Source organism: Homarus americanus, unplaced genomic scaffold (assembly GCF_018991925.1).
Source record: "Homarus americanus isolate GMGI-L3 unplaced genomic scaffold, GMGI_Hamer_2.0 scaffold36734, whole genome shotgun sequence".
NCBI lineage: Eukaryota > Metazoa > Arthropoda > Malacostraca > Decapoda > Nephropidae > Homarus > Homarus americanus.
Window position 1 is genome coordinate 1,405,601 of NW_024733126.1, and position 18,562 is coordinate 1,424,162.

At 43.7% G+C, this 18,562-nt stretch overlaps 1 protein-coding gene across 2 annotated transcripts in view; it reads left to right on the forward strand.

Moving 5' to 3' along the window:
* Positions 1-18,562, forward strand: part of LOC121869300 (high-affinity choline transporter 1-like) — a 317,712-nt gene that overhangs the window by 72,518 nt on the left and 226,632 nt on the right. For both annotated transcript variants that reach the window (XM_042370545.1, XM_042370547.1), the window contains exon 3: positions 17,135-17,310. In XM_042370545.1, the coding sequence (XP_042226479.1) occupies positions 17,135-17,310 (176 nt within the window). The remainder of the gene's footprint in view (positions 1-17,134; positions 17,311-18,562) is intronic.

Here is an 18,562-nt window from a genome sequence, read left to right on the forward strand (position 1 = left end):
ATACAGCTATGCATGTAGTAGAGGAGAACGGGGCAGGAAGGAAGGAACTGTGGACGATGGATGGGCTGCGTAAGGAGCAAGAAGGCATGAACTATATGACAAAACTGCGAAGATGGTTGGCGGGAGAGCTGCCGGAGGACGAGGTACAGGTAGAGCTCCAAAATGATGACTTAGCAAGATGTACAGAGCGAGGAAATCCCTGATCGTAAGAGAAGAGGTTGTCTGGCATAGAAGACCCGAAGGAATGAATCTATGGAGGGAGGTGCCAGTGTTATCTTCAAATTTGCAGGAGGCTTTGATTAGAGCCTGCCACAACGAGGTGGGACATCAGGGGCAAGATGGTACTCTGTCGCTGGTGCAGGAGCAAGGTATCTGGCCAGGCATGGGAGAAACAGTGCGAGACTACATAGCCAGCTGCGGAAGGTGTGGGGTGGCAGAAGAGTAGTAGTTCAGAGAGGTGCAGGTAAATGAGAAAATGCAGGTTGTCGAGGGTGAGTTGGAGGAGTCGTGAGTAGGGCAGAGGGGTTTGGAGAGATGGCTCGGTCGGAAAGGTGCATTGAGTAGTGGTTGCTGTCATGAGCGGGATTGAGTGTACGGTTGTAGTGTCCAGGGCCTCACTAATATGGATTGGTGCATTGTCAGAGGGCTGGTCTGCCGGCATGAGGTTCGGAGACGTGGATTGAGTCGATCGTTGAAGACGTGAGAGAGTTCGTGTGGACTGAGTATTGTTTGATATTGGTTCTCTAGTACAAGGGCCAGGCCAAAGGAGAGCATGTTTGATTTGGACTGAGTATTGTTTGACATTGGTTCTCTAGTACAAGGGCCAGGCCAAAGGAGAGCATGTTTGTTTTGGACTGTGTATTGGTTTTGACACTGGTTCTCTTAGTTCAAGGGCCAGGCCAAAGGAGAGTATGCAGGATGTGGTTTTGGTATTATTTTTGACATTGGTTCTCTAGCTTAAGGGCCAGGCAAAAGGGGAGCTTGTATGTTCTGGTTGGTTTTGAATTGGGCTAGGCAAGAAATGGAGTTGCTGGCTGCAAGTTGGAATAGGGCAGAGTTGAAGGTGGTTTCTAAGTGTTCTCTCAGCACATGAGGGCAGTACTGTTTTCTTTTAGGGGGGGTCGATTGTAATATTCAGAAATTTCAGAGTAATTTCAAACGCCGCGCCATTGGCGATACTGAGAGTTCAAGGTCGTCTGAGGGAAGAGACGTTCCCCGCACATAGCGAGAGGTTGTGGAACTAGGCCTATATGATATTAAATGTAATTTGCCGAATTAATAATGATGCGATTCATGAAGTTATGGGACTAATATTGAATTTGGAATTATTATAGATCGTTTCCCAGTCTGAAAATGTTGCGTACGTCCTAATTAAGTTTAATCGTCTGGTACATAAGTCACTCCCGGAAAGCGTGAACCAGGGAGCATGGTGGCCGGGGAGCTGTGAGAGAGGTCAAGGACCACCTCTGTGCTGTACCCAGAAGAGACGGATCGCGTGACCTGGTTCTGTATGTATATTATGTATGCTGTATTATATATTATGTATGTATATTATGTATGTGCTCCATTTATATACTACTTATTCAGCCTAGCTAGTAGCGTGTGGCAATGTATTTATCAATGTCCCACATGCCTAATTAATGTGCCTGGCGACATATGGAAGCTGTTTACTTATCACTTACCATACGTCGCCTAGAGAGCAGTTGACCAGCAGACAGGTTGAGGAGCGCTACTCCCCTTGTGTACATATCTCTTGTCCAGTAAATAGAACCTACAACTATACAGGTGTTTGTGTTCGCTCCTGTATATAGAACTTATTACCCAGAACACGAACATGGCGCAGTGGACCGGTTTTACTGGATAATTATGCAGCGACAGTGTAAACTTTGTGGGAAGACCGGCTTATGGACCTCCCTTCTCTGTATCAACCAACCGCCGCCTCCTCGAAGAATTCTTAGCAACTTTGAGCAGTGTCAGTGACAGTGATTTTCTGTGCAGTGTTTAGTGCATTGTGTGTTTCGTGCCATAAATGTGTGACCTTGTTCTAAAGGATTCCCAAGGTACACGGCATGTTCTGGGCATTTGTAACAAGTAAAGTTTTTCGCATCCTCCTCTCGCCATGTCCAGGGGGTAACTGATGTGCGTCGTCGTTTCCACCCCCCCTCACAGCTCGAGGAGACTGCTCCCGCCCAGACGCGCGCACACACACATACATGTACTAACACACTGACTGCGGCGATTCCCTTATATATATTTTATATATATAATCTACTTATCTGTGTATTTAATTTATTTTTTGTCTGAGATCTTGTTGATACGACGGGCTGACCGGTCAACACTGATTTAAGACACAGTACACAGATGAAGTAGTTATTATCTCGTGTTTTACGCAGTCGTGGAGCCGACGCCCGGATGAGTCAGTCGGATGATAGCTCCGCAGAGATGGATGACCAGGCTGACCATGACGCCCCAGCTACCACAACATCGCGCAGCCCTTCACCTCGATATTCAGCGTTGTCTCCAGAGATAATTGCTTTAATGAAGTTCATGAGAGATGAAAGGTGCGAGGATGAAGCTAACAGACTTGTGGAGGACGAACGCAGAAGACAAGCAGAGGCAGAGAGAGACCACCAACGGAGATTGGAAGACAGTGCACGGTTTGAAGCCTTGATATCTCGCCTCACTGTTAACCAAGCCCCTGGCTCTAACACTGCCTCGGTACTGACTGGTTGAGATACCTCATCAATGCTCTCTTCACACCCCCCCCCCCCAGCCCCACCTACAGCAGCAGCTCAAAAACCGCCCATCTTGAAGCCTGATGTGAATTTCCAGACTTTTCGTGAATGGCCGTGACGGTGGACTGATTATGCTACAATGGTGGATCTCCAGAGTTTGTCACAGCCTAAACAACTTATTCAGCTGCGTATGTGCCTATCCTTGGAAACTCAGCGTGTCTTAGAACATACGTTGCAGGTACCTCCGACTTCTTCGCTGTCTGTAGAGGAGGTACTGGACATTCTACAACGGCACATTAAAGGACAGCAGAATGAAGCTCTGCGCAGGAGGGAATTGTTTAGCTGCAGACAGATGGAGGGTGAGACTTTTGAAGCCTTTTATGTACGACTCAAGAGAGCCTCGGAAGAGGTAGAATATGTCTAGGCCACCACCAGCAGTGCGAGGAGACCCAGTTGAAGAAGGTGATTCTGATGGGTGTTATGGACGAGGAGCTTGTCCAACGCCTCACCTCCCTCGACTCTTCCTCTTCTCTTAAGGATGTTTTGACGATATGTCGCTCCTATAAGGCTGCCAGGTGTGCCACCTTTGCCATCCGAGCTCCCCCTACAGTTGTACGCGCTGTGTCCCGGTACAAGAAGGACAAGAAGTCTGCTCCTACGCCTTCGCCCACCACGTCCAAGCCCGGTTCATTTTGTAACAACTGTGGTAAGCAGCACGGAACACAGGTGTGTCCAGCTGCTGAGTCTACCTGCAACAGTTGTGACCATAAGGGCCACTGGTCACTCACAGTACGGTGCCCAGCTAAACGCGTCCAGTGCAATGTGTGCGGTCGTCTGGGCCACTCTGACAAGTGTTGCCCTACCAACAAACCCAAGGGACATCGTCGGCGGAAGCTTCAGCGCCCTTCCACCAGTGAGGGCCGCCCACAGTCTTCCAATCAGAAGCATGACGACCCTGGACAACGCTCGAGCCATATTAGGAATGTGTGCTCCCCCCCGCGTCCCAGGACCAAAGTCCCCCAGTTCATCAGTGTCATTGTGACCTATGGCAGTGTGTCATCCCGTCTTCAGATGTTGCCCGACACCGGCGCTGATGCTACAGTCATCGGTCCCAAGCATTTGCAATGCTTGGGGCTCTCTCCAAGAGATCTAGGACCGCCCCCCAAGGATCTCCGCTTTACGGCAGATGGTTCACAGATGGCCCCGGCCCTAGGTTCACTCCAAGCACAAGTCACCTTTGGCAACAGGTCGTGTCAAGCCTGGATTGATGTGCATAACGGTGTCCCGACTCCTTTACTGTCCTACAGACATTGTCAAGAGTGGCTATCATCTCCCAGGACTTCCCCAAACCTATTCTCGAGGTAAAACACGCCAACAGGGTGCAAAAAGGGAGTAGCAACGACTCTGCTGCCGCCCTACCCCTGCCTCTTGCCAGTGACACCTCTCCTTCGGATGCTCGGAAGTACTTCCTGAAGGAATTCAGCGACGTTCTGGTGACCAAGTCCGCTCTGGAATCCAAGCCTCTCAAGAAGATGGTAGGTCCCCCCATGAGGATCCACCTGAGGGACGACGCGAAGCTCTTCGCTATTTACACCCCACAACTGGTTCCCCTGGCCTACCGCGAGGCGGTCAAAAACGAGCTGGATTCCATGGTCGCCCAAGAAATTATTGCACCAGCCGGTGATGACCCGTCTCCATGGTGTCACCCTATGGTTGTCGTCGCAAAACCCAAAGGTGGTGTTCGGATCACCACTGACCTCTCCTGCGCACCCTTCTCCCACGCCCTTTGCAGCTATACGCAGTAAACCCGAAGGCGCGCTTCTTCACGACGATGGACGCCCTGTGTGGATACTGGCAGATAGAGCTTGCCGAAGAAGACCAACCACTTACAACTTTCATCACCCCACATGGACGTTACAGTTATTGCCGTGGCCCCATGGGATTCGCCGCTACAGGAGACGCTTTCTGTCTTCGAGGTGATATGGCTCTACAAGGTCTGGCAAACTGCGTGAAAGTGGTCGACGACATAATCGTGTATGATGAGGATTACATGGATCACCTCTGCCGTATCTACGAGGTACTCAACAGGTGCCGGAAGCACGGCATCACCCTAAATGCCGACAAGTTTGTTCTGGCCAGCTCTTCAGTTGACTTTTGTGGGTACACCCTCTCAGGGAATGGTATCGCAGCTGACCCGGAAAAGGTCTGCGCCATCATGGATTTTCCAACCCCTGCTAACCTCACCGACTTGAGGTCCTTCATCGGTCTCGTCAACCAGTTAGCAGAGTTTTCGCCGGACATCTCCGCAGCTGCCCAACCACTTCGCCCCCTGATGAGCCCCAAGAGGACATTCCTGTGGACCCCCGACCACGACAAGGCCTTCCAGCAAGTGAAACAGGCCCTGTCTAGTCCACCTGTCCTCGCCACGTTTGACCTAGCCTTGCCGACGGTTCTGCAGACAGATGCCTCACGCTTGTACGGCGTGGGATACGCCCTATTGCAGGATCACGGTGGAGGGCAGTTGCGGCTCATCCAGTGTGGCTTGCGTTTCCTCTCTGACACCGAGACGCGCTACGCCACTATTGAGTTGGAGCTGTTGGCTGTGGTTTGGGCGATGTCCAAGTGCAGGTTTTACCTCATAGGCCTGCAACGCTTTCACCTAGTGACTGACCATCGCCCGCTTGTCCTGATCCTCAACCACTACACGCTGGACGCCATTGAGAACCCTCGCCTCCAGCGTCTGAAAGAGAAGCTCTCGGCGTACATCTTCACAGCAGTGTGGCGCGCTGGTAGGGAGCTCTGCATCCCGGATGCCTTATCCCGCTCTCCTGTCAGCCGCCCTACTCCAGAAGACCATGTGCTCGACGCCGACCTCGCTCTTTCCGTCAGGACTGTGGTCACTCTACACGCCGTCCAATCCCTTCGTTCGGACCTGTCACCAGATGACGACAAGGCGATGGAGGACCTTCGAACAGCGGCCCGAGATGACCCTTCCTACGTCCGACGCGTCTAGTGTGTGAGGAATGGATTTCCTAGCAACCGCTACGATCTTCACAACATCCTGCTCCCGTATTGGAAACTCCGCGATGAACTCTATTGCGACGGAGACCTTGTTCTGTACGGAGCAAGTGTAGTTGTACCTGCTGCATCACGTCCCCTCATCTTGGCTCGCCTTCACGACAGTCACCGTGGAGCTGAGGCCACCAAACGACGTGCAAGACAGACTGTGTTCTGGCCCGGCATCAACTCCGACATCTCCAATGCTGTCCGTTCGTGTGAGCCCTGCCAAGTATTACAACCCAGCCAGCAGCAGGAACCCTTCATGAGTGACGACAACCCCACCCGCCCCTTTGAGTCTGTGTCGGCCGACTTTTTCTCTGTGTCAGGAAAGTCCTTCCTTGTTATCGTCGACCGTCTCTCTGGTTGGCTGGTTGTCATCAAGTGCGGTAATCACACGACGTCTGCCGCCACCATCAACAAGTTCCATCACTACTTCCGTGACGTGGGCGTTCCTGTGCGCCTCAGTTCCCAAGCCGGGACTTTGCTGTGTTCCTTGACCGATGGGGAGTCCGGCATGTGTTGTCACCGCCCCATTACCCGCAGTCCAACGGCCACGCTGAGGCTGCTGTCAAATCCTTGAAGCACCTCATCCTTAAGGTGGCCCCTTCTGGGAATATTGACTGCGAGGCCTTCGACTGGGGTCTTCTTGAACTCCGTAACACACCTAACTACACAGGACGCTCCCCTGCCCAGGTTTTGTATGGACGCCCCCTTCGCTTTTGTGTCCCTGCTCACCCTCAATCCTTCTCCAAGGAGTGGCAGGCCAAGACAGAGGATTGTGATCGCCGAGCCGCCAACCGTGTTCAAGAAGTCGTCGCCCGCTACAACGACCACGCCCGTTCTCTCCCCAGGTTGAGTCTCGGCACCCAAGTCCGTGTTCAGGACCCGACCTCCCTACGTTGGGACAAAGTAGGCGTAGTCATGGGTCTCGGTAGGTCACGTGACTACCAGGTGCGGTTACCCAGTGGTCGTGTGTGGTGGAGGAACCGCCGTTTTCTCCGCCCCGTAACAATGCCTTCTGGTGACCCCGCCACCAGTGTTGAGTCCCATACCCTTCCCAGTGATCAAGTCCCTCGATGCTCTGAACGGATCCAAAAGAAAAGGTCCGCTCAAGACTTTGCTATGAGCGTGTAGGGAGGTGTATGTATATTATGTATGCTGTATTATATATTATGTATGTATATTATGTATGTGCTCCATTTATATACTACTTATTCAGCCTAGCTAGTAGCGTGTGGCAATGTATTTATCAATGTCCCACATGCCTAATTAATGTGCCTGGCGACATATGAAAGCTGTTTATGTATCACTTACCTTACGTCGCCTAGAGAGCAGTTGACCAGCAGACAGGCTGAGGAGCGCTACTCCCCTTGTGTACATATCTCTTGTCCAGTAAATAGAACCTACAACTATACAGGTGTTTGTGTTCGCTCCTGTATATAGAACTTATTACCCAGAACACGAACAGGTTCCTTCGTTTATTTAACATCAGTATTAACAAGTAAGTTTTATTCAATCTCAGACAAAGCTTGATAGGGCGGTAGGAACAAACGGTGATGTGAGACAATAGCTAACAGCCCGGGTTTTTCAGGGTTCTGTAGACCCTACGCGGTATGATAACGTCCACTGACGGTATGAGACACAAGTGGTTAAGCGAGCTGTATGACCGTCCACTGACCTGGGTTTGAGCCACCTGTTGAGTATGGTGAGAGTTGGAGTGAACCCAGCTGTCTAGGTGCCCAACTTACGAAGAGACGATCGTTTGGGGTCATCAACTCTCCTCTACCTCTGCTCACAATACCACATATCTCAAGCAGCTTAGTGAAACCCTCTTGCTAACGGGAAGCTAAAGCTTCTCTCAACTGTACAAGGTCTGAGTGGCTCATTCCTTCCACTTCATGGATGTACTGGGGGTAAAGTGAAGCCAGCTGGGGCCAAGAGTCAGTGGAGTTTAGAGGTACACTTTTCAAGGTGGAGAAAGGCTGATTTGGGCCTTAAACTACGGGTGCCTGTTGGTTGTGCCTTAAACGACTACGGAGTGCAGGTGGAATCTGTGTGTGTGTTAGGTTAGGAAGCATGGTTCACGGGTATTGGTGGACTCAGTAACTTCTTAATAATAGTGACAATATTTTTGTGTATAGTGAATACTATTTTTTCAGTTACTAATATATGCTATGTGCAGTTAATATTTCTTTATAATCTCAATCTCAGGTATAACCTTTATTCCCCTAGAGTAGTGTTTAAGTTAGGTTAGGAGGTGTGTATCTGTTGGGGGAATATAATTTTGTTGAGCGCCCTGAAGGCCTATTCAGGGTGGAGTTAATAAGCTCTGATTTTTATACCATTTTCTCAGTGCTGGATATAATTTTGGTGAGTGCCCTTAAGGCCTATTCATTGTAGAGTTATTAATTTCTTATTTTTTTTAATACCATTTTCTCAGTGATTGATATTTTGTTGAAAGCCCTTAAGGCCTGGTTCATGTGTGCAAGCAACATTTCTTAATACTTTAAACTTATTATCTCTTATCGAGTTTCACAATTTCAACATCTTGTTCACCAGAGCCATCTTCCAGGTCACAATTCATGTTTCTAGTTAATCCTGTGCTGGTTCGATTTTCACTATGACGCCCACTGCAATTACCATCTAATATCTTTAATAAACCCCAAAGTCAAGTGAGAAATTAAAGTTCAGTAATTGCACCGTTACTATATATATATATATATATATATATATATATATATATATATATATATATATATATATATATATATATATATATATATATATATATATATATATATATATATATATGTATCCGGTCGGAATTTACTGGACTTTAATTTCCCACTTGACTTGGGGTTTATTAAAAATTAATAGATGGTAATGGCAGTGGAAGCGCCCCTTTGAGAAAAATCCCGAACCAGCACAAGAACACTTAAATCTACTACACAAAATGAATTGTCCGTGACCCGTGGAAGGATAGCGTCTGTGACTGGGATGAATGAGACACACTGTAAAATTTAGACACTTATATTCCCTCCAACACTACAAACACCATCAAATAATGGTACACCAATATGCGCACCTCTTAACTTAAACTTAAAACACTACTCTGGGGAATAAAAGTTATAAATGACATAGAAATTATTAGAAACACAGGCAACAATAAATTTGAAGTATTAAGAAATGTTGCTTGCACACATGAACAGGCCTTAAGGGCTTTCACAAAATAATATCAGTCACTTAGGAAATGGTACTAAAAAATAAGAAATTAAATACTCCACAATGAATAGGCCTTAAGGGTTTTCAACAAAATAATATCAGTCACTGAGGAATGGTAATAAAATATAAGAAATTAGATACTCTACAATGAATAGGCCTTAAGGGCTTTCAACAAAATAATACCAGGCACTGAAGAAATGGTAATAAAAAATAAGAAATTAAATACTCTACAATGAATAGGCCTTAAGGGCACTCAACAAAATTATAGCACCCCAACAGATGCACACTTCCTAACCTAACTTAACCACTACTCTGGGGAACAAGGTTATACTTGAGATCAGAATTATGAAGAACAATCAGATGCATTATAAGAATCAAATCACAGTATCACTCTGGTTCCACTTAATGACACAAACATTAAAAAAAACACTACTATCAAAATTATTTAAGAAATATTAAACTACACACGTCAAGATAATATCAGTCTGAGGAATGGCGTTAACTACACCCGTAATAAGGGAGATAAAATGTTCCTCTAGGTATCTCCTAGAGTCCTAGACTCACGGTCTCAGTGTGTGACCATTAATATACTCAGATAGCCTCAGTGTACTCCCAGTGCGTCCATGGGCAGGAAGAGAGTGAGCCAATCAGACCTTGTGCAGTTGAGAGGAGCTTTAGCTTCCCGTTAGCAAGAGGGTTTCACCAAGCGGCTCGGGACATGTGGTGTTGTGAGCCGACGTGTTGAGAGCCGTCCGGGTGGACGGCTAGATTCCCTCAAGAGATCCTTTGGTACCCCGCTAAACAGTGACAGGCCTACTCTGATCGGTCCAATGACGACAAACGCCACCCTCAATCATCAACGGCAGTCTCAAACGGCAGTCAATCTCTCGCAGTCAAACTCCGGTCAACTCCAGTCAAGTGGGTTCTGACAGAAACCCTGAAATGAACTCACTGTTAGCTCTAGTTTACTTTATCACTGCCCTATCTAACCCTGTCTGAGATCGAATGAGACTTACTTGTTATACTGCAATAGCGCAGCACAGGTGACTAGGCCACGTGACTATTTCTGTGACAGACGCGCAGGGACGTCTTGTTTTGTATGAATCCTCCCTGCGACTGAGAGAGAGGCAGCGTCGTGTCCTCCTCAAGGCGTTAGCTTAGGTCTACGTGACATATTTTCCGCCTAACTAATAACTCCGTGGGACACCCGTAACATTATTCAGACTGCTAAACGATCTATAATAATTTCAAATTCAATAATAGTCCCTTAACTTCATGAATCGCATCATTATTAATTCGGTAAATTACATTTAATATCATATAGGCCTAGTTCCGCAATCTCTCGCTATGAGCAGGCAGCGCTCTCCTCCCCTCAGATGACCTTGAACGCTCAGTATCACTAATGGCGGGGCATTTGAAATTACTCTGAAATTTCTGAATATTACATATATATATATATATATATATATATATATATATATATATATATATATATATATATATATATATATATATATATATATATATATATATATATATATATATATATATATGCTGATAACTACAAGGAAAGAAGAAAACACGAAGTTCCTGCTGTAATTCACATCTTCAGTGAGTACGACAGAGAGAGTAATACAAATCAAGGTGTATATATACAGAGGAGGTCCACAATGGTCATGTATTAGGTAATGACCCTACTAATCTTTAAATAGCACACAACGGTTGGTGGTCAGGTCAGATGGTCAAGTGACCCGGCCTTCTCACCTGATCACAAATCTTCTTAATTACAAAATTGTCCAGCTTGTACATGCCGTTACTCAAATTCATGTTGAATGCTTCGGTATGTTTAATAAGACTAGATTCTATGATGTTCCTACTATCAATTGAATTACATGGTAATATTGAGGAGGCATTATCCCAGTCAATGCAATGCTTGTTATCCCTCAAATGAACAAACAGAGCATTGGATTCCTGGCCTGTCCTAACACTGTATTTGTGTTGTTTAATTCTAGTTGCAAGATCTTTACCTGTTCCAAGTAAAATATATTACATTCCTTTTTGCAAGGAACTTTATAAATGCAACCAATTGTGTTGTTAGGGGAGAGTTCTTGATTAACATTTGTTTAACAGTGCATGAGTTTCTTAAATGCCACATTGACGTTCCAGGTTTTTAGTTGTGCAGGAATGTGTGAGAAATTTTGTGAAAATGGTAATATTAAGATATTCTATGGCCATGGGTGGGCTTTGGGGTCAGTTCTATAAAAAGCTTCTTTAGTAATGTTTAAGCATTTGTCTATGAAAGATCTAGGGTATTTCTTAAGGTTTGAGCCAATATTATATATATTTGTATTCCTCATCGATGAATTCCGACTGCAAATTCTCAAGGCACGTAAAACATTGTTGAAAATATTGACTGTTTGACTTTATTATGGTGGGCAGAATAATAATGAATGTAAGGAACACACACATTAGTTGGTTTTCTATAAATACCGAACTTAAAAGTGTTACCTATTCTGTGTATCAGACAGTCTAGGAATGGCAATTTACAGTCTTGCTCTAATTCCACAGTGAATTTGTGATCGAGGGGGCTAAGTTGTTAAGTTGTGGCAGGAAAGCTTTTAGGTCCTCATTACATGGCCAGAGACATAATATATCATCAACATATCTAAACCAGACTGCTGAGGGTGGTAAGATATTACTTAATAGTTTCTTTTTCAAAGAATTCCATACATATATAGGTTGCTTAATACAGGTGAGAGTGGATTACCCATTGCCATACCAAATTTTTGAGCATAATATTCCCACATCTGAATTTGCAATCCTTAATACATAGTTTGATGAGTTCGATGAAGTCGTCTTTCGAGACGGCAGTGAAATGTTATCCAGGGAATCTATGAGGAACTCTAGTAAATCATCAACTGGGACCTTTGTAAAGAGTGACGTTACATCAAAGCTGACCAGTTTAAAATCATGATTAATGTGTAAGTTATTGAGTTTATCAACCAGATCCATATTATTCTTGATATTGGAGTTAGAAATGTTGCCAACTAGGGATTTAGTAAAGAAACTAACCATTTAGATAGTTTATAAGAGATTGACCCAACTGAGCTAATGATGGGTCTTGCTGGGTTATTGGGCTTAGGGTCTTGATTACACCGTACATGTATGGCAGTGGAGGGGACGTTGAAGTAAGATGTTTAATGAGAGTAGCTTTGCCTCTCAATAGGGACTTCAGTTTTTTGTTGAACTGGGTGAGAAGGCCGGGTCACTTGACCATCTGACCTGACCACCAACCGTGATTACCCTCTCAGTTATATCAGCCAGGAAGAAGTAATTGAACCACCTCCTGCCTCAATATACACATTTCTACATAAAACATTACTCGAGGAATAAAGATGAGAGTGACCAACCAGCTCCACTAAGAACCTGGCAGGCCTCCATACAGTGTACCTTAGACTAACACAACTAACACTTAACTAACAAAAAAAAAAAAAAAAAAAAAAGGTCAGACTACCCTCCCAGTTACACAAGGACTCAAGGGCTCACTAACTCCAACAATAACAAAAATAATAATAATAAGCAGCATTATATAAATAAACCAATATTAATACAAAGGTCTGACGACCCAGGGAGCAGAACAAAGACAAAACACCAATAAGAAAGATGAAGCGATCTGGTTGAGCCCAGATTCTTTCTACTCCTACTGTATTTCAGTTTCACCACTTTTTCTTCAATTCCTAATAATCTTCTTTCACCTCTTAACTAATGACTCTGTATCGTACTCTCTCTAGTCTGTACTCACCCCAAGATGTGAATTACACGAAAGCGCTTGGGAACTTCGTGTTTCTTTCTTTTCCTTGTGGTTATCAGCATATACCTAGATCACGCGCACCTACATATATATATATATATATATATATATATATATATATATATATATATATATATATATATATATTTCATTAGCCCAATAAAGCACGCGGACTTCTACATACAATCAACACCTCAACCCTCCAGGATTCGAACCCACGGCCCACGAGCCCATGACTGTGACCGGGGAACGCGAACAGCTGGACCACCAGGATACTAAAAAGCAGTCCTAGACGTTGTTATATTTTACACAAAGCCTGTTCAACGAGCTTAAGGCGCCGTGAACCTCTACAGTAAATCACTGTAGGTGTGCATGATCCAAGTATATGCTTATAATGAGACAAAACTCACAAGAAGAAGATTACATATAGGTAGAATATTTATAGTAAGAGGAATATAAAGAGAGGAAGTTTGGTAGCGTGACCGGTCAGTTATTTACACTTATATTACGTTCTTATACGTTCTTAAGGGACAACTTCTCAAACACCACTTCGATACAACTATTTATTAATTCACTCAATGACATGAACACATTAATATCAATATTACATCGGAGTTACTAGCACATTATATTTACGTTACTCGACACTGACTCTCGGACACAAACATGAAATGAATACACTTCCCACAGTAGGTAACTCACCCTAGGGATCGCTCTGACAATGACTCACGTGTAACCTGATGGAGGCCCAGTGGGTGCTGGCTGGGCTGTCTCCTATGGGAGACTGCTTAGCTGGTGATGCCGGGGTCTGGTCGGGAAGTCTCCCTCCCGACCTGGGGAGAGGGCGAGCGTGACTCTGTGCGAGTGAACAGAATGACGACCCGAACGGGAGAGAGATGAGTCGGATGAGAATAATGAGAGAAACCAGAATTATCTGAGAATGAGAGTAACCAGCGTATTGAGAATGAGAAATGCCCGTGGACGGGACTGCATGGCCTTTATATGGGGGAGAAACAGCCGGCGTTTGACCTCCGCAAATTAACACTAAACTGGTTAGATCTGGAGAGCTGTGTTTGCCCAGGTGCGTGGTCATGTCCAGGTGTGTCTTGGTTAGGTGTGGTTGTAGGTCAAGTCACCTGCTAACTCAAGTAATTAGCTGACAAGGTCAGGTCCCCTGGGTCCTGACCCAGGGTGTGTCAACCTGGTATGTTGGGGTACCACGAGACTCACTGTTATATGTGTTGTAATTCTCTGGGCTGTAAGCTGTGGACTGATAAACAATCATTACATGCTGATAACAACAAGAAAACACGATGTTCCCAAGCACTTTCATATCTTCAGGGGTGAGTACAGACTAAGGAGAAATATTTGACAAGGCTAATATATACAGTAGAGGAGAGTGAGATCAAGTCCCTAGGGGACAGCAGGTATCCCTAGGGACGCTTACATTTCCAGTCAAAACTACTCAAATAAAAAAAAAAAGACTGATCCAATGGTTAGTTTTCGAGATGAGGCAGTTTTCTCAAACTGTTGTAAAATCTCTAAGGGATCATTCTCATCAAACTTTGGGACCATCTGAGCATATAGGTCACATGAAATACATTTCTTTAGTTTCTAGTTCTTGACTTTGAGCAAGAGCCTGTTCGTCTAAAAGAACAAATTGAAACTGCCGTTCCTTCTTTCTCTTTTTCTCTCTCTCCTTTTCCCTTTCTTCTCTCTCCTTTTCTTTTTCTTCTTTCCATCTCTCAAATATAAGTACCTCAAATCGCCTCTGTTCTTTTTCCAGCTCAAGTCTCTTAACCATCGAAACCTCTGGGGTTTCCTGCTCAATTAAAAGCAAAGCTTCGAATCCTAGAATGTTATTATGCACTAACTCACTCAGTACTTTACACTGAACCTCTTTTTTCTTCCATGATTTTCTACATTCAATACTATACTTAGATGCAATGGCTAACCAATCATCTTTACGTAAGCTAATCGTATTCAAATATTCTACTGATGAAGTAGTAACAAATTCCTCTAAACTGAACTCCATAATGATAAATATTAAATACAAAATACATAAAAAAACACCAATATAATAATAGAACATGAACATTTACGATATACGAAGGTTTGGGAAATTCTTAACATGGCAAACCTCAGCGTTAACTCTTCCTTGTGTTGGGTTCTCTGGACTGATACAACATAAGAACATAAGAATGGAGGAAACTACAGCGGGCCTATTGACCCATACTGGGCAGTCCCGTTTATACCCAACCCCTATTGCTCATATAAGCATCCAACCTATGTTTGAAGCTATCCAGCGTATTCGAGTTAATGATGATATTTGGTAACTTGTTCCATTCATCCACTACTCTGTTTCCAAGCCAGTGTTTACCTATTTTACCCAGAAATCTAAATTTGTCTAATTTAAAACCATTGTTACGAGTTCGCTCCTGGTTGGATAGTTTGAGTACCTTTGTAATGTCCCCTTTGTTTAACCCTGACTTCCATTTATACACCTCTATCACGTCGCCCCTCACTCTACGTCTCTCGAGGGAGAGCAAATTAAGATGCTTTAACCTGTCTCTGTATTCAAGGTTCCTAATGCCCGGGATTAGTCTTGTCATTCTCCTCTGGATTCTTTCCAATGATTCTATATCCATTCCGTAATACTGTGACCAGAACTGAACTGCGTAATCCAGGTGAGGTCTCACAAGCCCTAGATATAATTTTAAGATGACGTCGCTAGTCTTGTAACTAACACTCCTTTGTATGAACCCAAGTACTTTATTAGCCTTGTTACGAGCAAAAACACATTGTTTACTTGGCTTAAGATTCCTACTTATCATTACTCCTAAATCTCTCTCGCAGTCGGATTCCACAATGGCATCGTTGTTCATCTGGTAACTGGTTTCCCAGTTTACATCTCCTATACTGAGTACACTGTTTACCATGGAACGTTTTCAAAGACCTGTTATTGTCAAATATCGGTGAAAAATAACTTAATATAATTAATATAAACTATTTATACTGCATATATGAAACAATTATGACAAAATAACTAAATAGGAAGTTTAGTCAGTTCGAGAATTTAGCAATTAGCAAAACAACAGTATTAAACCTACAATTTAATTAATTACAATATACTGTATAGTACTTAACCTAACGGGAATCAGGAACAATACAGCAGAAACATAAATGAAAGCAGTTCACACAATACAAATAACAATGTACTATGGAGGAGAACGGGGTGAGACCCACAGCCGGCATCCATACTATCTCGGGTGGTTAACCACAACACCAAGCCTCTAACCAATAGATGGCGACTGTTGTAACATTACATAAAATACTCGACAAACAGAATTTCAGAACTAGAGTATACAGTACGTACTGGCATGGCAGTTAGATTAGCAGTGATACAAAACAAGAAATCCGTATTTTTTTCTGAATTATATGATTTGAAGGGGATGATTTCATATGTATTCCCAGGAAATTAAGAATCTGTACTTGCACCCCCCCCCCCACCCCTTCTACCCACAAAAAATAGCGTACTTGACGCCTCTACATGCCACGAGCAAAATATGGATACACAAAAATGATAAAGTACATTTATATTGCTAAAGCACTTGTTCATAAGTGTGTCCAAATTCCAGTAACCTAGCTTTAACTATGTGGCCGGAGAGGCAAGAAAACAAACAAGTAGTGGTATGTACACCCCCCACACCTTGCCATAAACAATACATTGTATGAATAAAAAATATATATATACCAAATCACATGGTGACTATTGTGTCAAAATTTCAGCTTCCTAGTTCCAAAAAGTATCCTACAAGAAAACAAAGAATCAAATGGACCAACTACTGAGTTCCCCTTTTTTGGGAAAACATTTTTCGGGGCACGCGCTTTGTGCGGCACCTGGAGAGGGTATGGAGGAGGTGGAGCAGTATACGACAATATGCTTCCTTATCTGAGTGGTCCTATGGTATTATACGAAACTCTAGAAGTGCCCAAATACCTTTCATAGCCCGACACGTTGTATTAGGATTTATTGCTCATATTCCCCTGTAAATTATTATTGTTAACATCATGTTCTTCTTTAACCTCTGTAAAACTGAGTATGATATATTTATTTTTGTATAATTTTACCTTGGTTTAATGTAGAAGAAAGTGTCGGTGTTGCCAATTGTTTTAAGCTCTCCATTGTTTACCCAAATGAGATGATTCGTTAGAAGGATGTTGCTAGTTTATTTTTGTTTTGCCGACTTTAAATAAAGGATGTAATAAATCCAACTGTGCAGTAATATGAAAACTCTTTTGGCAGGATAATTGAGCGTGGTCTGAATGTACCAGGCCTGGTGGCGATCATACTGTTCTACTTGGTGATTCTTGGGATTGGCCTTTGGTCAGCCTGGCGCAGAAGAGATGCCTCAGGGACAGAAGAAGTTATGCTTGCTGGCAGGGACATTGGTATGTTCGTCGGCATGCTCACCATGACAGGTAAGTGGAAAAGTGACATTCTTTGTGTAGGTGGTATACAAAGCTGCCTTTATTCCAGTAGAACCCATAGTGAGATGACTTTCAGTATAATTTTGGGATATTATACTATATTTAAAAAGAATATTCAATAAACAACATAAAACAAACATTGCCATCCACAAAGTTGATCTCACTGTGATGATGACGTAAGTGAAAAACTAAATAAAAAGAAATCATGTTCTAGTTCGTTATTCATAAATGACAATTACCTTCGAGCTGAATGGTTGAAAACAGCGTTGGCTAAGTGCAAGAGAGTGTTTGAGATCATTTGGCAACCTGAATGTAATCTGTAAAAGATTTCCCTTACTCGCACAAATCCCCTTGTCACTGGTTCACTATAAACCTAGCCTAACCTGACCAAGGCTTCATTGCCTCCATCATTATTGAAATTTAATAACTATAACCCGCTATTCAATAACGAATTGTCCGGTGACGAAATGTCCGCCCACCATTCTCACACCCGTTTACCACTTCGCTTTGCCACCCTGTGACCATGTGCATTTCTTACCCGTTTTCTCTCTTTTCTTATTTTATTTCCCATTCACTTACTCTCGCCATTTGACATCCTCAACCTCTTTCTCACGAGTCATTACTCTTACTTTCTCATCTTTTCATCCGTTTCCATCATACTCACACTGGCACGCTTTTACCTCACTCCCTCCAACTCCCCAACGCTCTCATCAAACTTTTCACTCAATTCACATTTTGTAACCCCATACTTACTCACCGACTTACTGTTGCCCTTTCACCCCCATCTGTCTCCCCCTTTCCCACTTCCTTTTCTTCTCCCTCTCATTCCCACTTTCTTTTCCTCTCTTTTCCTTTGTCATTTCTCCTTCCTGTCTTTCCCTTTTCACTTCCTTTTCTTTTCTCTCGCATTCTCACGTTTCTTTCCTCTGTCTCCCTTTCTAACTTTTTCTTCATCTTTCCCGTTCCCCACTCTCCCTCACACCTACACGCTAATGTCACCTGCCACCTCGCACCTCGTCCACGTGTTTGCTGTTAATAACACAATGCACCTAGCTACAAAACCAACTCCTTCCCAACCACTGTAAAATTTATTAGTAATTTTTAAATATCTATGTTTCTTTACCCTTTTTGTAATGAAAACCTTTGTAATATGTCATTTCTGTCCATTATATATTTTTAGCCATTGGCTGATGTATATTTTCGACATACCTTTAACTAATAATAATAATGATGATAACAATAA